Here is a 20,992-nt window from a genome sequence, read left to right on the forward strand (position 1 = left end):
AGGAAGGATCTTCACTGTGACAATGAGGTGGGAATAAGCCACCATTGCAGAGAGTCCTTGGCCGTCTGGGAAAGGGAGACTTTCCTGTCCAGGGAGGTTGACTGCCCGTCCCATTGGCGGAGAATGTCCCCTTGCAGTTGGCGCAGATGAAACTGCGCAAAGGGAACTGCCTCCATGGCTGCCACCATCTTCCCTAGGAAGTGCATGAGGCGCCTTAAGGGGTGCGACTGGCCTTGAAGGAGAGACTGCACCTCTGTTTGCAGTGAACGCTGCTTGTTCAGCGGAAGCTTCACTATCGCTGATAGAGTGTGAAACTCCATGCCGAGATACGTTAGTGATTGAGTCGGTGACAGATTTGACCTTGCCAAATTGATGATCCACCCGAAAGTCTGGAGAGTCTCCAGCGTAACATTCAGGCTGCGTTGTCATGCCTCGAGGGAGGGTGCTTTGACGAGTAGATCGTCCAAGTAAGGGATCACCGGGTGTCCCTGAGAGTGCAAGACTGCTACCACTGCTGCCATGACCTTGGTGAACACCCGTGGGGCTGTCGCCAGACCGAATGGCAGAGCTACGAACTGAAGATGGTCGTCTCCTATCACAAAACGTAGAAAACGTTGGTGCTCTGTAGCAATTGGCACGTGGAGATAGGCATCTTTGATGTCTGTTGAGGCAAGGAAGTCTCCTCGAGACATTGAAGTAATGACGGATCGGAGGGATTCCATCCGGAACCGCCTGGCGTTCGCATGCTTGTTGAGCAGTTTTAGGTCCAGAACAGGACGGAAGGAGCCGTCCTTTTTTGGAGCCACAAAGAGATTGGAGTACAAACCCTCGCCCTCGTTCCTGAGGGGGGACAGGGATCACCACTCCATCTGCTCTTAGAGCATCCACCGCCTGCAGCAGGGCATCTGCTCGGTGGGGAGGTGGGGCCGTTCTGAAGAATGGAGTCGGAGGACGAGAACAGAACACTGTCCTGTGCACGTGAGCACAATGTCCGTCACCCACCGGTCTGTGACCTGTGGCAGCTAAATGTCGCCAAAGGCGGGGGAGTCTGCCATCAACCGCGGATGCGGAGAGAGAGAGAGAGAGCTGAGAGTCATGAGGAGACCGCCTTGGTAGCGGTTCCTCCGGCTGCCTTCCTTGGGCGTGATTGAGCCCGGCCGGAATCTGAGCCCGTCTGAGGTTTTGTAGCCCTTTTGCACGAGGACAATTGGGACCTGCCCGAGCATGGGAAGGACCGAAACCTCGACTGTACTTTTAGGACAGCATTAATAGGGTAAGTCGCAGTGCAGACATTGCGGGATTACGGACGCCTCTGCGGTACAGATGTACATGTGCTCAAGGCCAGCTGCGCAAGAACAGCTGAAAAGGTTAGGTTGCCTATACGGCTGTGAATGCCGGAGCAACCGACACGCCGATAGCGTCCTAGACAGATTTCAACCAGAGTCCATCTGTCTGTGAATGACATCTTTAAGTGAAGCCCCATCTCCAGTGCAACTATGGCTCTAGACGCAAGCCTGGAGATTGGAAAATCCACCTTTGTACCCTGGGTCCAGCGCTTGACCACGTCAGGGGAAAAGGGATAATGTGTATCTTAAAAAACGTTTGGAGAAGACGCTTATCTGGTAAGCGTGGTGTTTCTGGACTGCTTCTCTGAAGTCAGCGTGGCCAGAAAAATACTCAATATCCGTTTGAGATACTGAAAAGGGACTTCTCCTGCTGGGAAGCCGACTCCTCCACTGGGGGAGCTGAGGGAGAAAGATCCAACCTTCCATTGATGGACGCTATAGGATCATTCCGTATGGCGTTACCATCCGGTGTATCCGGATTGATAGCGATGTCAGGATCAAAGTCCTGGAGAGCTGCCTTATCATACAGAGAGTCCTCCTGGGACCCCCCCGTTCCAAATGAGGTTGGTCAGGAAGATTGCCCATGGCCTGTCTGGACTGCAAGTCTCTATCTTATGACAATATATCTGTCGAAACTACAACTCCGTCCCTGTCCTTGGACAGGGATGACAGGTGGTTTCTTTGGCCACGACTAGTAGAGACCCCGGCAGACGAAGTGCTAGAGACCCCGGCAGACGAAGTGCTACAGGGGAGCATGCACACAATGGGACGGTGCCATGAACAGCATCCCATGTAGTAAAAACAGCACTGAAAATCTGTGTTGCTTTTTTGCCGCTGCCGACTAGCTATCTAGAAGTATATAGCCAAGATTGGTGACCGTACAGTGCAATGTATAGCATACAAGCATAAAGTACAAATGAACACTGCAGCACAAGCAATACAAGCAGCATAGAAGCCTGTGCCCTGGCACCTCTGCTCTTCTGCTGCTGTAGACTAGTCATCTAGGGGAATATAGCCCAGAAGAGTGACCATACAGTGCAATGTATAGCATACAAGCACAAGTACAAATGCACACTGCAGCCCATGCAATACAAGCAGCATAGAAGCCTGTGCCCTGGCACCCCAGCTCTTCTGCTGCTGTAGACTAGTCATCTAGAAGTATATAGCCAAGATTGGTGACCGTACAGTGCAATGTATAGCATACAAGCATAAAGTACAAATGAACACTGCAGCACAAGCAATACAAGCAGCATAGAAGCCTGTGCCCTGGCACCCCAGCTCTTCTGCTGCTGTAGACTGGTCATCTAGGGAAATATAGCCCAGAAGAGTGACCATACAGTGCGATGTATAGCATACAAGCACAAGTACAAATGAACACTGCAGCACATGCAATACAAGCAGCATAGAAGCCTGTGCCCTGGCACCCCAGCTCTTCTGCTGCTGTAGACTAGTCATCTAGGGAAATATAGCCCAGAAGAGTGACCATACAGTGCAATGTATAGCATACAAGCACAAGTACAAATGAACACTGCAGCACATGCAATACAAGCAGCATAGAAGCCTATGCCCTGGCACCCTTGCTCTTCTGCTGCTGTATACTAGTCATCTAGGGGAATATAGCCCAGAAGAGTGACCATACAGTGCAATGTATAGCATACAAGCACAAGTACAAATGAACACTGCAGCACAAGCAATACAAGCAGCATAGAAGCCTGTGCCCTGGCACCTCTGCTCTTCTGCTGCTGTAGACTAGTCATCTAGGGGAATATAGCCCAGAAGAGTGACCATACAGTGCAATGTATAGCATACAAGCACGAGTACAAATGCACACTGCAGCCCATGCAATACAAGCAGCATAGAAAAAAACCTGTGCCCCAGCACCCTTGGTTTTCTGCTGCTGTAGTCTAGCCATTCCAGGAGAATATAGCTAAGACTAGCGACTGTACAGTGCAGTGTATAGCATACAAGCATAAATACAAATGAACACTTCAGTACGTGCAATACAAGCAGCATAGAAAGCCTGTGCCTTAGCACACCTGCTTTCCTGCTGCTGATGTGTCGCTCTCCAAGCGGGCATATAGCGACCTATGCAGTTAAAATACACATGTATACACTGCAGTATATATTGGGGTCAGCACTATGTGTGCCGCTTACCGCCCGCCTATAAGCGGGTGTATGGTCGCCACCGTCCTGCCTGGTTGCCGAAAGTCCGAGCTCGGACTGCAGTAATGGCTGCCGGCGTCTGCCCCAGCTCGTGTGAGGAGGGGCGGGCCGTGGGCGTGCCCCAAGTCAGAGCGGGAATCCGGCGTCCGACAGTGTGCAGTGAGAGGGCTGGAGCATGTAAAAAGGCTCCAGCCCTCGGCGCTGCTGATTGCTCAGCATCTGTCCCCTTCCCTGAGTGACAGGGAGGGGGCGGGAACGAAGCGGCACTAGGCCGCAGAAGCCGGGGACTGGATTTATAAGCGCCGCCGCCGTAAAAGCGCGGTCGGCGCCCAGTCCCCGGCGGACTACAAGTCCCAGCCGCGCCGCCGCTCCCGGAGCGTCCGGCGCGGTAGTTCCCAATACACAAAGTCACTCAGCAAAGCTGCAGTGACTGTAACCCTTTACTGTCCCCGGCGCACTAGCACACCCAGCAAGTCTGGAGTGTGCTGTGCCTGTGTGTACGGGGACACAGAGTACCTGTAATGGTGCAGGGCCATGTCCCTGAACGGTACTCCAGCTCCGTATCCAGCAGGTTCAAATGGGTCTGTGGATGGAGCCCGGCGTCAGAGCTTTGAGGCCGGCAGGATCCCACTTCCTCAGAGCCCCCCAGGGGGATGTGGAAGGAAAACAGCATGTGGGGCTCCAGCCCCTGTACCAGCAATAGGTACCTCAACCTTACAACACCATCAACGGGTGAGAAGGGAGCATGCTGGGGGCCCTATATGGGCCCTCTTTTCTTCCATCCGAAATAGTCAGCAGCTACTGCTGACTAAAATCTGTGGAGCTATGCATGGATGTCTGACCTCCTTCGCACAAAGCTTGAAAACTGGAGAACCCGTGATACCACGGGGGGGTATAGCCAGAAGGGGAGGGGCCTTGCACTTTTTAGTGTAGTGCTTTGTGTGGCCTCCGGAGGCAGTAGCTATACCCCAATCGTCTGGGTCTCCCAATAGAGCGCTGAAGAAGATAGGAAAGTGTTTTCAAGTTGCCCTTTCCTGAGTTTGAAATGTAATTAAAAAAAATGGCCGTTACCATGATCAGTGGAGGTGAAGATAAGGGCTGGAAGAGCAAGAAACATTTCTGTGAAAGCTGCTCGTACGATTGCTAGAGGCAAATCAGAACCCCTGTGTGACTGCAAAAGACCTTCAGAAAGATTTAGCAGAGTCTGGAGTTGTGATACATTGTTCTACTGTTCAGACATCTGCACAAATATGGCCTTCATGGAAGAGTCGCTCGAAGAAAACCTCTCCTGGGTCCTCACCGTAAAATTCAGCAAAAGAACATCTAAACAAGCCTCAGGCATCTGGAAACAAGTTCTGTGGACTGATGAGGTTAAAATAGAGCTCTGTGGCCACAATGTATGTGTGGAGAAAAAAAGGGCACAGAATTCCAGGAAAAAGAATATCTCGCCAACCATTAAGCATGGGGGTGGATCAATCATGCTTTGGGGCTGTGCTGCAGCTAATGGTACAGGGAACATTTCACTGGTAGAGGGAAGAGTGGATTCAATGAAATTTCAACAAATTCTCATAACACTACCTGTAAAAAGGCTGAAGGAGAGGAGAACAGAGAGGAGAACAGAGAGGAGAACAGAGAGGAGAACAGAGAAGAGAACAAATGATGGCTTCTACTAGTAGATTAGGATCCTAAACACAAGTCAATATCCACTATAGACGACCTCTAAAAGGCGCAACCTGAAAGTTTTACAATGGCCTCAGTCCCCTGATCTGGACATCATTGAAAATCTGAGGCTAGATCTCAAAAGACCAGTGCATGCAAGATGAGCCTGGAATCTCACAGAACTGGAAGACGTTTTCAAGGAGGAGCAGTGCATGCAAGAAAAGCCAGCATTCTTACAAATTGGAAGACGTCTCCAAGGAAAAACAGAGCATGCAAGACGAGCCAGGAATCTCACAGAGCTGGAAGACATCTCCAAAGAAGAGCAGAGCATGCAAGAAGAGCCAAGAATCTCACAGAGCTAGAAGACATCTCAAAGGATGAGCAGTGCATACAAGAAGAGCCAGTTATCTCATAGAACTGGAAGACGTCTCCAAGGAAGAACAGAGCAGAGCATGCAAGACATGTAGGGAATCTCACAGAACTGGAAGACATCTCCAAACAAAAATGGATGAAAATCCCTCAAGGAAGAACTGTAAGGCTACTGGCTTCTACAAAAAGTGTTTAGAAGCTGTGATACTTCCCAAAGGGAGTGGTACTAGTACTAACCATGCAGGGTGCCCAAACTTTTGCATCAGTCCATTTACTTATTTCGTTAATTTAAAAATGTAAAAAGATGATTATTTTTGTGTCATCTGTAACTTTATGCCATTTAGAAAACATTTAGTCTTCTACTTGCTTAATGGTTTACAGTAATTAATTCTGACCAGGGGTGCCCAAACTTTTGCATGCCACTGTATCCCACGATTTACAGACCATTGTTTCATACTGGCAGGTTCTGATCTCCTGTAGTATATAGGGCAGATATTAACGTCGAGTCACTCACCGGTAAGGACTGTCTTCTGAGCGGTGGTTTACAACTGCAAGAACAAGAGGAGAAAAGTCAGATGCGTCATTAACACCGGACCGTCAGAGTTGTCATAGGGACATTGTGTTTTATTGTTCATCTGGTGAGAGGAAATGGGAGGGCGAATGAGGTTCATGTCAAAACTTTTCTGTAATGCTCGCACAAAGGGTTAACGGCAGCCATTGTTCGGGCTGCATTGCCGGGGGCGTCAGCGGCACACGACCAGAGGCAGCGGCTCGTCATACTCACTCATTGTTCAGGACTCCTCTGTCAAAAATAGACTTCTCGAATCTGAAGAAAGGAAGGAAAAGGGAAATTAGAAAGCGGCGTCCATTGATCTCTTCTCCCCCCCCCCCCAGTGCAGGTGCAGAACGGGGTGAACATGGGCGTTGTACGGACGGAGTGCAGCTATCTGGGGTATATACAGTGCAGGCGGGTATACACCGAGGTCACATGACCCGGGATTAAACATTATACACAAAATCCCCCAACAAAAGGCGTTTGTCTGGCACAGCCGCCCCCCTCCCCCTCTCTGGCCCGGTCCCTCCACCTGTATGTAAATGTCGGCCTTTTGTTGAGGATGTGCCCGTGCAGGCGTCCGGCAGCTGTCTGATAAGTGTGGCATCTGAAAAGCCTCCATTCATTAGCGAGCAGCAGGCCTGGAGGGGGCACGTGCGCAGATGGAGCGGCAGATGGGGGGCAGCCACCATCCAATTACCTAATGCTACAGTCGTGTCCCCTGCCGCCATTAACCCATTCTCTGCCCTTTCATTCTGCCAGATCTGGGATGTCACCCCCTTCCCCCCATCCTTTATTTACCCCGCACTTCAGGGGAGCATCTATTGTGCAATGGGGGTCCATGAATAATGCACAGAGACCACCAGAGAGGGTAATAAGGAGGATATAATGGCGGGGGCTGGGGGGGCAGAGGTACAGGAAGCCCAGCAGCTGTCCTTTATGGAGCAGGATTGACCCCGCACCACCCCTCGTCCTTTTATGTGCAGCCTATATGAAGTGCTGACAGGTGCCCGGCAGTGTCAGCACCGGACTGACCCCAATTAGGGCGGCCATTATACCCACAAGGGGGAGGGGCGGCACGTGGGGGCCGGGGTGTTGTTTTTTCATCATATCTGAAATTTTTGTTACTAGTGCTGGAGCCTTAAATTAAGTGACCCCCACTGATCCGGGGGGGGGGGGGTCCTTTTCTCCTAGTTGCCCTCTCAGTACGGCGACCAGACACCCCCACAATGTAGCCTGATAATTAACCCTGTATCTGCAGGCTAGTAGCGTTATCCGCCATGACGGCTTCTCTGAGTGACAGGTCTGCAGTTTACAAATAACCATGAAGTTTGTGAAAAATAATATAGAAAAAACAATAAAAAAACATAATAACCTGCACACCGTTATAGCCAATCACATTCCAGCTTTCATTTTTTCCACTACAGATTTAAAATGAAAGAAGCAATTTTATTGGTTGCTATGAGCAACCCTCCACTGTTTGTAATATGTGTAGGCCGAAAGCCTGAATACAGTTCTTTCAATAAGCTTTATTGACAAGTCTGTCCACTTCTAATAACCTTTATTGACAGGCGTCACACTCCGTACATGCTGGGAGTTGTAGTTCTGCTCTAGATGGAGAGCCCGTTCCATAGAGCTTTGTAGCACAAGGCTTTCATATGAGCCGCCATTCCCGTGGGGTTAGGCATTTACAGCCGCATTCCTGAGGCCTCCCGCAGAACAAAGCGGCCGTCTGTTACACAGAACCAAACTGCGCTGTGTGAACGCCCCCGTCCCTCACTGATGAGCGGCGGCGCTGCGTGGCGGTGCATTATACAGGTGTAAGACGAGATGGGGCAACAGATCAGATCCGCTGAGCCCCACCGTCCTCCAGCTGCCGCCGCACAGATCCGCAGAGCCCTACCGTCCTCCAGCTGCTGCTGCATGGATCCGCAGAGCCCCACCGTCCTCCAGCTGCCGCCGCACAGATCCGCAGAGCCCCACCATCCTCCAGCTGCCGCCGCAGATCCGCTGAGCCCCACCGTCCTCCAGCTGCCGCCGCACAGATCCACAGAGCCCCACCGTCCTCCAACTGCTGCTGCATGGATCCGCAGAGCCCCACCGTCCTCCAGCTGCCGCTGCAGGGATCCGCAGAGCCCCACCGTCCTCCAGCTGCCGCCGCAGATCCGCTGAGTCCCACCGTCCTCCAGCTGCCGCCGCACAGATCCGCAGAGCCCCACCGTCCTCCAGCTGCCGCCGCAGATCCGCTGAGTCCCACCGTCCTCCAGCTGCCGCCGCACAGATCCGCAGAGCCCCACCGTCCTCCAGCTGTCGCAGCACAGATCCGCTGAGTTCCACCGTCCACCAGTTGTCGCAGCATAGATCCGCTGAGCCCCACCGTCCTCCAGCTGCCGCCGCAGATCCGCTGAGCCCCACCATCCTCCAGCTGTCACAGCACAGATCCGCTGAGTTCCACCGTCCACCAGTTGTCGCAGCATAGATCCGCTGAGCCCCACTCTCCTCCGGCTGCCACAGCACAGATCCGCTGAGCCCCACCGTCCTACAGCTGCCGCCGCACAGATGTGCAGAGCCCCACCGTCCTCCCGCTGCCGCCGCACAGATCCGCTGAGCCCATCTTCCAGCTGCTGCCGCCGCACAGATCTGCTGAGCCCCACCGTCCTACAGCTGCCGCCGCACAGATCCGCAGAGCTCCACCATCCTCCAGCTGCCGCCGCACAGATCTGCTGATCCCCACCATCCTCCAGCTGCCGCCGCACAGATCTGCTAAGCCCCACCGTCCTCCAGCTGCCGCCGCACAGATCTGCTAAGCCCCACCATCCTCCAGCTGCCGCCGCACAGATCTGCTGATCCCCACCATCCTCCAGCTGCCGCCGCACAGATCTGCTAAGCCCCACCGTCCTCCAGCTGCCGCCGCACAGATCCGCTGAGCCCTACCATCCTCCAGCTGTCGCAGAACAGATCCGCAGAGCCCCACCATCCTCCAGCTGTCGCAGCACAGATCCGCAGAGCCCCACCATCCTCCAGCTGTCGCAGCACAGATCCGCTGAGTTCCACCGTCCACCAGTTGTCGCAGCATAGATCCGCGGAGCCCCACTCTCCTCCGGCTGCCACAGCAGAGATCCACAGAGCCCCATCGTCCTCCAGCTGTGGCCCCACAGATCCGCTGAGCCTTACCGTCCACCAGCTGCCAACGCACAGGCCCGCTGAGCCCCACCATTGACCAGCTGTCGCAGCACAGATCCGCTGAACCCCACCGTCCACCAGATGTGGCCACACAGATCCGCTGAGCCCCTCCGTCCAAAAACTATGGCTGCGAATTCCTGTGCAGAAGACGATGGGCGGCACCGGAGCAGATTTTTAAAATCGCTGCTTCATGTCAGTAAATAGTAAAGCCCACCCTCGCCCAGCGAGTTAGGGGTCCGGCACGGACAGCAAAATGTCACAATCCACAAAAGGTACTTACGTTTTTGGGGGGAAATCCGGCTCCAGGGGGCTGACGTAATCCATATCTAAGCCTAGGGACGACACAGAGGCCATGATTAACCGCTAATTATGACAAGCCTCGTTATTCATAAACGCCACTCATCAGGAAACCCACCTGAATCGGAGGACTCTGCGGAGGCGGTGCGGCTCAGTGACGGCGTCCGGCTCGGGCAGGGCGGCATCTCTACTTTTCTCTTTGGGGTATCGCTTTGCCTGTAACATAGAAGGTGATAGAGACACCGATCAATCATCAGAAAGGGAAGACATTGTGGAACTACAAGTCACAGCAAGGCCGAGATGACTGCTTAGAGCGCTCCACCACTGAACAGGGAGTGGTCCCTTCTCCACAGCTCGTATCACACCCCCCGAACTGCCCCCAATATGAAGACCCCACCGCGCTGATCAGTGACATCTGTGGGATCCCAGACGAACAGACGCTGCATGGGGGGGCAGCATTGTATGTACCCCCACGTGTACCACCATATACACAGCTACAGGGACAGCCCTGCAAAGGGGGGAGAACACGGAGCAAGCCGAGCATTGTATGTACCCCGTATATACAGCTACAGGGACCACAACCCTGCAAAGGGGGAGAATATGGAGCAGGCCAGGCATTGTATGTACCCCATGTGTACCACCATATACACAGCTACAGGGACCACAACCCTGCAAAGGGGGAGAATACGGAGCAGGCCAGGCATTGTATGTACCCCATGTGTACCGCCATATACACAGCTACAGGGACCACAACCCTGCAAAGGGGGGAGAACACGGAGCAAGCCGAGCATTGTATGTACCCCATATACACAGCTACAGGGACCACAACCCTGCAAAGGGGGAGAATATGGAGCAAGCCGAGCATTGTATGTACCCCATATATACAGCTACAGGGACCACAACCCTGCAAAGGGGGAGAATATGGAGCAGGCCAGGCATTGTATGTACCCCATGTGTACCGCCATATACACAGCTACAGGGACCACAACCCTGCAAAGGGGGAGAATATGGAGCAGGCCAGGCATTGTATGAACCCCATGTGTACCACCATATACACAAAGATATATTTTACTCATATACACAGCGAAAGAGCACTGCACACCCAAACACCAGTACCCCCAACACTACGCACCAGTACCCCCCCTAACTCTATGCACCAGTGCCCCCCAACACTACACACCAGTGCCCCCCAACACTACGCACCAGTGCCCCCCAACACTACGCACCAGTGCCCCCCCTAACTCTATGCACCAGTGCCCCCCAACACTACACACCAGTGCCCCCCAACACTACGCACCAGTACCCCCAACACTACACACCAGTACCCCCCCCCTAACTCTATGCACCAGTGCCCCCCAACACTACACACCAGTGCCCCCCAACACTACGCACCAGTGCCCCCCAACACTACGCACCAGTGCCCCCCCTAACACTACACACCAGTGCCCCCCCCCTAACACTACACACCAGTGCCCCCCAACACTACGCACCAGTACCCCCCAACACTACGCACCAGTACCCCCCAACACTACGCACCAGTGCCCCCCCAACACTACGCACCAGTACCCCCCAACACTACGCACCAGTGCCCCCCCAACACTACGCACCAGTGCCCCCCCAACACTACGCACCAGTGCCCCCCCAACACTACGCACCAGTGCCCCCCAACACTACGCACCAGTGCTTCCCAACACTACGCACCAGTACCCCCCAACACTACGCACCAGTGCTTCCCAACACTACGCACCAGTGCCCCCCAACACTACGCACCAGTGCCCCCCAACACTACGCACCAGTGCCCCCTATATATGTATGCCCAGCACTGTATCTCAAACACAAGTATACACAGTGACGTGAACAAGCATTATACACCAGTACACACAGCACTGTACATCAATATACCCAGCACTGTACACCAACACATACCAGTATACCCAGCACTGTACACCAACACATACCAGTATACCCAGCACTGTACACCAACACATACCAGTATACCCAGCACTGTACATCAGTATACCCAGCACTGTACACCAACACATACCAGTATACCCAGCACTGTACACCAGTATACCCAGCACTGTACACCAACACATACCAGTATACCCAGCACTGTACACCAGTATACCCAGCACTGTACACCAACACATACCAGTATACCCAGCACTGTACACCAGTACACCCAGCACTGTACACCAACACATACCAGTATACCCAGCACTGTACACCAGTACACCCAGCACTGTACACCAACACATAACAGTATACCCAGCACTGTACACCAACACATACCAGTATACCCAGCACTGTACACCAACACATACCAGTATACCCAGCACTGTACACCAACACATACCAGTATAACAGCACTGTACACCAGTATACCCAGCACTGTACACCAACACATACCAGTATACCCAGCACTGTACACCAACAGATACCAGTATAACAGCACTGTGCACCAGTATACCCAGCACTGTGCACCAGTACACCCAGCACTGTACACCAACACATAACAGTATACCCAGCACTGTACACCAACACATACCAGTATACCCAGCACTGTACACCAACACATACCAGTATACCCAGCACTGTACACCAACAGATACCAGTATAACAGCACTGTGCACCAGTATACCCAGCACTGTGCACCAGTATACCCAGCACTGTGCACCAGTATACCCAGCACTGTGCACCAGTATACCCAGCACTGTGCACCAGTATACCCAGCACTGTGCACCAGTATACCCAGCACTGTGCACCAGTATACCCAGCACTGTGCACCTGTATACCCAGCACTGTGCACCTGTATACCCAGCACTGTGCACCTGTATACCCAGCACTGTGCACCTGTATACCCAGCACTGTGCACCTGTATACCCAGCACTGTGCACCAGTATACCCAGCACTGTGCACCAGTATACCCAGCACTGTGCACCAGTATACCCAGCACTGTGCACCAGTATACCCAGCTCTGTGCACCAGTATACCCAGCTCTGTGCACCAGTATACCCAGCTCTGTGCACCTGTATACCCAGCTCTGTGCACCTGTATACCCAGCACTGTACACCAACACATACCAGTATACCCAGCACTGTACACCAACACATACCAGTATACCCAGCACTGTACACCAACACATACCAGTATACCCAGCACTGTACACCAACACATACCAGTATAACAGCACTGTACACCAGTATACCCAGCACTGTACACCAACACATACCAGTATACCCAGCACTGTACACCAACACATACCAGTATACCCAGCACTGTACACCAGTACACCCAGCACTGTACACCAACACATAACAGTATACCCAGCACTGTACACCAACACATACCAGTATACCCAGCACTGTACACCAACACATACCAGTATACCCAGCACTGTACACCAACACATACCAGTATAACAGCACTGTACACCAGTATACCCAGCACTGTACACCAACACATACCAGTATACCCAGCACTGTACACCAACACATACCAGTATACCCAGCACTGTACACCAACAGATACCAGTATAACAGCACTGTACACCAGTATACCCAGCACTGTGCACCAACACATACCAGTATACCCAGCACTGTACACCAACAGATACCAGTATAACAGCACTGTGCACCAGTATACCCAGCACTGTACACCAACACATAACAGTATACCCAGCACTGTACACCAACACATACCAGTATACCCAGCACTGTACACCAACACATACCAGTATAACAGCACTGTACACCAGTATACCCAGCACTGTACACCAACACATACCAGTATACCCAGCACTGTACACCAACAGATACCAGTATAACAGCACTGTGCACCAGTACACCCAGCACTGTACACCAACACATAACAGTATACCCAGCACTGTACACCAACACATACCAGTATACCCAGCACTGTACACCAACACATACCAGTATACCCAGCACTGTACACCAACACATACCAGTATACACCAGTACACACAGCACTGTACACCAGTAAACCCAGCACTGTACACCAGTAAACTCAGCACTGTACACAATCACATACAGCAGCATACACCACTATACACCAGGACAGACTGCAGCATACACCAGTATACTCAGCACTGTACACCAGTATACAGCAGTACACACAGCACTGTACACCAGTATACAGCAGTACACAGAAGCATACACCAGTATACTCAGCACTGTATACCATCACATACCAGTATACCCAGCACTGTGCACCTGTATACCCAGCACTGTGCACCTGTATACCCAGCACTGTGCACCTGTATACCCAGCACTGTGCACCTGTATACCCAGCACTGTGCACCTGTATACCCAGCACTGTGCACCTGTATACCCAGCACTGTGCACCTGTATACCCAGCACTGTGCACCTGTATACCCAGCACTGTGCACCTGTATACCCAGCACTGTGCACCTGTATACCCAGCACTGTGCACCAGTATACCCAGCACTGTGCACCAGTATACCCAGCACTGTGCACCAGTATACCCAGCACTGTGCACCAGTATACCCAGCACTGTGCACCAGTATACCCAGCACTGTGCACCAGTATACCCAGCACTGTGCACCAGCATACAGCAGTACACACAGCAGCATACACCAGTATACCCAGCACTGTGCTCGGTCGGTTCTTACCCTCCTAGGCCGGTGAGCCGGTTCATGGTGAAGGCCAGGCTGGTGACCGGGGACAGCACGGCTCCGGTGTCCGGGGTCCTCCGGCTCCAGGGCAGTGTGCAGGGCCGGGTCAGGACCGGGCGGCCGGGGCTCAGCTCTCTCAGCAGTTTTGTCTTCTCCATTGTCCACAGAAAGAAGTGTATAGCAGCACCGGAGCGTGCAGAATAGCGTCAGGCAGTAACCGGAGCGTGCAGAATAGCGTCAGGCAGTGACCGGAGCGTGCAGAATAGCGTCAGGCAGTGACCGGAGCGTGCAGAATAGCGTCAGGCAGTAACCGGAGCGTGCAGAATAGCGTCAGGCAGCGACCGGAGCGTGCAGAATAGCGTCAGGCAGCGACCGGAGCGTGCAGAATAGCGTCAGGCAGTGACCGGAGCGTGCAGAATAGCGTCAGGCAGTGACCGGAGCGTGCAGAATAGCGTCAGGCAGTGACCGGAGCGTGCAGAATAGCGTCAGGCAGTGACCGGAGCGTGCAGAATAGCGTCAGGCAGTAACCGGAGCGTGCAGAATAGCGTCAGGCAGTGACCGGAGCGTGCAGAATAGCGTCAGGCAGTAACCGGAGCGTGCAGAATAGCGTCAGGCAGTGACCGGAGCGTGCAGAATAGCGTCAGGCAGTGACCGGAGCGTGCAGAATAGCGTCAGGCAGTGACCGGAGCGTGCAGAATACCGTCAGGCAGCGACCGGAGCGTGCAGAATAGCGTAAGGCAATGACCGGAGCGTGCAGAATACCGTCAGGCAGTGACCGGAGCGTGCAGAATACCGTCAGGCAGCGACCGGAGCGTGCAGAATAGCGTCAGGCAGTGACCGGAGCGTGCAGAATAGCGTCAGGCAGCGAGCGGAGCGTGCAGAATAGCGTCAGGCAGTGACCGGAGCGTGCAGAATAGCGTCAGGCAGTGACCGGAGCGTGCAGAATAGCGTCAGGCAGTAACCGGAGCGTGCAGAATAGCGTCAGGCAGTGACCGGAGCGTGCAGAATAGCGTCAGGCAGTGACCGGAGCGTGCAGAATAGCGTCAGGCAGTGACCGGAGCGTGCAGAATACCGTCAGGCAGCGACCGGAGCGTGCAGAATAGCGTAAGGCAGTGACCGGAGCGTGCAGAATACCGTCAGGCAGTGACCGGAGCGTGCAGAATACCGTCAGGCAGCGACCGGAGCGTGCAGAATAGCGTCAGGCAGTGACCGGAGCGTGCAGAATAGCGTCAGGCAGCGAGCGGAGCGTGCACAGCAGTGTCCATCTGTCAGTGAGCGGAGCGTGCAGAATAGCATACGGCAGCTCTAGCGCTTGCAGGCAGCGTCAGTCCTGTGTGTGCAGAGCGTGCAGCATTGCAGAATATCGCGCCTGTGCCGGGCGCCCTCCCGGTGCAGTGTCCCGGACTCCCGCTGTAGCTCCGCGTCCCCGCGCCCCGGCCTCTGCTCCGCTGCCTCACACCTACATTTATATTCGAATCATAACACAGACAGACGGGCCAGAGACAACCAATCACAGCACGGGGGCGGCGCTACGGGGCGGGGCCACAGACGTCATCTACTGTACTGATGATGATGGTTGTAGTGAGGAGGATGATGGTTATAGTGAGGAGGATGATGATGGTTATAGTGAGGAGGATGATGATGGTTGTAGTGCGGAGGATGATGGTTATAGTGAGGAGGAGGATGATGGTTATAGTGAGGAGGATGATGATGGTTGTAGTGCGGAGGATGATGGTTATAGTGAGGATGATGGTTGTAGTGAGGAGGATGATGGTTATAGTGAGGAGGATGATGGTTATAGTGAGAAGGATGGTGATGGTTATAGTGAGGAGGATGATGGTTAAAGTGCGGAGGATGATGATGGTTGTAGTGAGGAGGAGGATGATGGTTATAGTGAGGATGATGGTTGTAGTGAGGAGGATGATGGTTATAGTGAGGAGGATGATGGTTATAGTGAGGAGGAGGATGGTTGTAGTGAGGAGGATGATGATGGTTATAGTGAGGATGATGATGGTTATAGTGAGGAGGATGATGATGGTTATAGTGATGAGGATGATGGTTGTAGTGAGGAGGATGATGATGGTTATAGTGATGAGGATGATGGTTGTAGTGAGGAGGATGATGGTTGTAGTGAGGATGATGATGGTTTTAGTGATGAGGATGATGGTTATAGTGAGGAGGAGGATGATGGTTATAGTGAGGAGGATGATGATGGTTGTAGTGCGGAGGATGATGGTTATAGTGAGGATGATGGTTGTAGTGAGGAGGATGATGGTTATAGTGAGGAGGATGATGATGGTTGTAGTGAGGAGGATGATGGTTATAGTGAGGAGGAGGATGATGGTTATAGTGAGGAGGATGATGATGGTTGTAGTGCGGAGGATGATGGTTATAGTGAGGATGATGGTTGTAGTGAGGAGGATGATGGTTATAGTGAGGAGGATGATGGTTATAGTGAGAAGGATGGTGATGGTTATAGTGAGGAGGATGATGGTTAAAGTGCGGAGGATGATGATGGTTGTAGTGAGGAGGAGGATGATGGTTATAGTGAGGATGATGGTTGTAGTGAGGAGGATGATGGTTATAGTGAGGAGGATGATGGTTATAGTGAGAAGGATGGTGATGGTTATAGTGAGGAGGATGATGATGGTTATAGTGATGAGGATGATGGTTGTAGTGAGGAGGATGATGATGGTTATAGTGATGAGGATGATGGTTGTAGTGAGGAGGATGATGGTTGTAGTGAGGATGATGATGGTTTTAGTGATGAGGATGATGGTTATAGTGAGGAGGATGATGGTTGTAGTGAGGAGGATGATGATGGTTATAGTGAGGAGGATGATGATGGTTGTAGTGAGGAGGATGATGGTTATAGTGAGGAGGAGGGTGATGGTTATAGTGAGGAGGATGATGATGGTTGTAGTGAGGATGATGATGGTTGTAGTGAGGAGGAGGGTGATGGTTATAGTGAGGAGGATGATGATGGTTGTAGTGAGGATGATGATGGTTGTAGTGAGGATGATGATGGTTGATGGTTATAGTGAGGAGGATGATGGTTATATTGAGGAGGATGATGATGGTTATAGTGAGGAGGATGATGATTATAGTGAGCAGGATGATGGTTATATTGAGGAGGATGATGATGGTTATAGTGAGGAGGATGATGGTTATAGTGAGGAGGATGATGGTTATAGTGAGGAGGATGATGGTTATATTGAGGAGGATGATGATGGTTATAGTGAGGAGGATGATGGTTATAGTGAGGAGGATGATGGTTATAGTGAGGAGGAGGATGATGGTTATAGTGAGGAGGATGATGGTTGTAGTGAGGAGGATGATGGTTGTAGTGAGGGGGATGATGATGGTTGTAGTGAGGGGGATGATGATGGTTATAATGAGGAGGATGATGGTTATAGTGAGGAGGATGATGATGGTTGTAGTGAGGGGGATGATGGTTATAGTGAGGAAGATGATGATGGTTGTAGTGAGGGGGATGATGATGGTTGTAGTGAGGAGGATGATGGTTATAGTGAGGAATGTGATGGTTATAGTGAGGAGGATGATGATGGTTATAGTGAGGATGATGATGATGGTTATAGTGAGGAGGATGATGATGATTGATGGTTATAGTGAGGAGGAAGATGATGGTTGTAGTGAGGAGGATGATGGTTATAGTGAGGAGGATGATGATGGTTGTAGTGAGGAGGATGATGATGGTTGTAGTGAGGATGATGATGGTTGTAGTGAGGATGATGATGGTTGTAGTGAGGAGGATGATGGTTATAGTGAGGAGGATGATGGTTGTAGTGAGGAGGAGGATGGTTGTAGTGAGGAGGATGATGGTTGTAGTGAGGATGATGATGGTTGTAGTGAGGAGGATGATGGTTGTAGTGAGGAGGATGATGATGGTTATAGTGAGGAGGATGATGGTTATAGTGAGGATGATGATGATGGTTGTAGTGAGGAGGATGATGGTTATAGTGAGGATGATGATGATGGTTATAGTGAGGAGGGTGATGGTTATAGTGAGGAGGATGATGATGGTTATAGTGAGGAGGATGATGGTTATAGTGAGGATGATGATGGTTGTAGTGAGGAGGATGATGGTTATAGTGAGGATGATGATGGTTATAGTGAGGAGGATGATGATGGTTGTAGTGAGGAGGATGATGATGGTTGTAGTGAGGAGGATGATGATGGTTATAGTGAGGATGATGATGGTTATAGTGAGGAGGAGGATGGTTGTAGTGAGGAGGATGATGATGGTTGTAGTGAGGAGGATGATGGTTATAGTGAGGAGGATGATGGTTGTAGTGAGAAGGATGATGATGGTTATAGTGAGGATGATGATGGTTATAGTGAGGAGGAGGATGGCTATAGTGAGGAGGATGATGGTTGTAGTGAGGAGGATGATGATGGTTGTAGTGAGGAGGATGATGGTTATAGTGAGGATGATGATGGTTATAGTGAGGAGGATGATGATGGTTGTAGTGAAGAGGATGATGATGGTTGTAGTGAGGAGGATGATGGTTGTAGTGAGGAGGATGATGGTTATAGTGAGGATGATGATGGTTATAGTGAGGAGGATGATGATGGTTGTAGTGAAGAGGATGATGATGGTTGTAGTGAGGAGGATGATGGTTGTAGTGAGGAGGATGATGGTTATAGTGAGGATGATGATGATGGTTATAGTGAGGAGGAGGATGGTTGTAGTGAGGAGGATGATGGTTATAGTGAGGAGGATGATGGTTATAGTGAGGAGGATGATGGTTGTAGTGAGGAGGATGATGGTTGTAGTGAGGAGGAGGATGGTTGTGGTGAGGAGGATGATGATGGTTGTAGTGAGGAGGATGATGATGGTTGTAGTGAGGAGGATGATGGTTATAGTGAGGATGATGATGGTTATAGTGAGGAGGATGATGATGGTTGTAGTGAGGAGGATGATGGTTATAGTGAGGAGGATGATGGTTATAGTGAGGAGGATGATGATGGTTGTAGTGAGGAGGATGATGGTTATAGTGAGGATGATGATGGTTGTAGTGAGGAGGATGATGATGGTTGTAGTGAGGAGGATGATGATGGTTGTAGTGAGGAGGATGATGGTTATAGTGAGGATGATGATGGTTGTAGTGAGAAGGATGATGATGGTTATAGTGAGGAGGATGATGGTTATAGTGAGGAGGATGATGGTTATAGTGAGGAGGATGATGGTTATAGTGAGGAGGATGATGGTTGTAGTGAGGATGATGATGGTTATAGTGAGGAGGATGATGGTTATAGTGAGGAGGATGATGGTTATAGTGAGGAGGATGATGGTTATAGTGAGGAGGATGATGGTTATAGTGAGGAGGATGATGGTTATAGTGAGGAGGATGATGGTTGTAGTGAGGATGATGATGGTTGTAGTGAGGAGGATGATGGTTGTAGTGAGGAGGATGATGATGGTTATAGTGAGGAGGAGGATGGTTATAGTGAGGATGATGATGGTTGTAGTGAGGAGGATGATGGTTATAGTGAGGATGATGATGGTTATAGTGAGGAGGATGATGATCGTTGTAGTGAGGAGGATGATGATGGTTGTAGTGAGGAGGATGATGGTTGTAGTGAGAAGGATGATGATGGTTATAGTGAGGAGGATGATGGTTATAGTGAGGAGGATGATGGTTGTAGTGAGGAGGATGATGGTTATAGTGAGGAGGAGGATGGTTGTAGTGAGGAGGATGATGATGGTTATAGTGAGGAGGATGATGGTTGTAGTGAGGAGGATGATGGTTATATTGAGGAGGATGATGGTTGTAGTGAGGAGGATGATGGTTATAGTGAGGAGGATGATGGTTATAGTGAGGAGGAGGATGGTTGTAGTGAGGAGGAGGATGATGGTTGTAGTGAGGAGGATGATGGTTGTAGTGAGGAGGATGATGGTTATAGTGAGGAGGATGATGGTTGTAGTGAGGAGGAGGATGATGATGGTTATAGTGAGGAGGAGGATGGTTATAGTGAGGAGGATGTTGGTTATAGTGAGGAGGATGATGATGGTGATAGTGAGGAGGATGATGGTTATAGTGAGGAGGATGATGGTTATAGTGAGGAGGATGATGATGGTTATAGTGAGGAGGATGATGGTTATAGTGAGGAGGATGATGGTTATAGTGAGGAGGATGATGGTTGTAGTGAGGAGGATGATGATGGTTGTAGTGAGGAGGATGATGATGGTTATAGTGAGGAGGATGATGGTTATAATGAGGATGATGATGGTTGTAGTGAGGAGGATGATGATGGTTGTAATGAGGAGGATGATGATGGTTATAGTGAGGAGGATGATGGTTCTAGTGAGAAGGATGATGGTTATAATGAGGAGGATGATGGTTGTAGTGAGGATGATGATGGTTATAGTGAGGATGATGATGGTTGTAGTGAGGAGGATGATGATGGTTGTAGTGAGGAGGATGATGATGGTTATAGTGAGGAGGATGATGATTATAATGAGGATGATGGTTGTAGTGAGGATGATGATGGTTGTAGTGAGGAGGAGGATGATGGTTATAATGAGGAGGATGATGGTTGTAGTGAGGAGGATGATGGTTATAGTGAGGATGATGATGGTTGTAGTGAGGGGGATGATGGTTATAGTGAGGATGATGATGGTTGTAGTGAGAAGGATGATGATGGTTATAGTGAGGATGATGAGGGTTGTAGTGAGAAGGATGATGAGGGTTGTAGTGAGAAGGATGATGATGGTTATAGTGAGGAGGATGATGGTTGTAG

At 51.1% G+C, this 20,992-nt stretch overlaps 1 protein-coding gene across 1 annotated transcript in view; it reads right to left on the reverse strand.

Annotated features, from left to right (window-relative positions):
• CDC25B (cell division cycle 25B) overlaps positions 1–14,712 on the reverse strand; it is a 32,440-nt gene extending 17,728 nt beyond the window's left edge. The window contains exons 1-5 of the mRNA XM_075346010.1: positions 14,225–14,712; positions 9,689–9,786; positions 9,554–9,605; positions 6,322–6,363; positions 6,052–6,085 (exon numbers count right to left, since the gene is read on the reverse strand). Coding sequence (XP_075202125.1) covers positions 6,052–6,085; positions 6,322–6,363; positions 9,554–9,605; positions 9,689–9,786; positions 14,225–14,385 — 387 coding nt within the window. The 5' untranslated portion in view covers positions 14,386–14,712. The remainder of the gene's footprint in view (positions 1–6,051; positions 6,086–6,321; positions 6,364–9,553; positions 9,606–9,688; positions 9,787–14,224) is intronic.
• Between the last annotated feature and the right edge of the window lie 6,280 nt (positions 14,713–20,992).

The sequence above is a fragment of the Anomaloglossus baeobatrachus genome, chromosome 1 (assembly GCF_048569485.1).
Source record: "Anomaloglossus baeobatrachus isolate aAnoBae1 chromosome 1, aAnoBae1.hap1, whole genome shotgun sequence".
In the NCBI taxonomy this organism is placed as follows: domain Eukaryota; kingdom Metazoa; phylum Chordata; class Amphibia; order Anura; family Aromobatidae; genus Anomaloglossus; species Anomaloglossus baeobatrachus.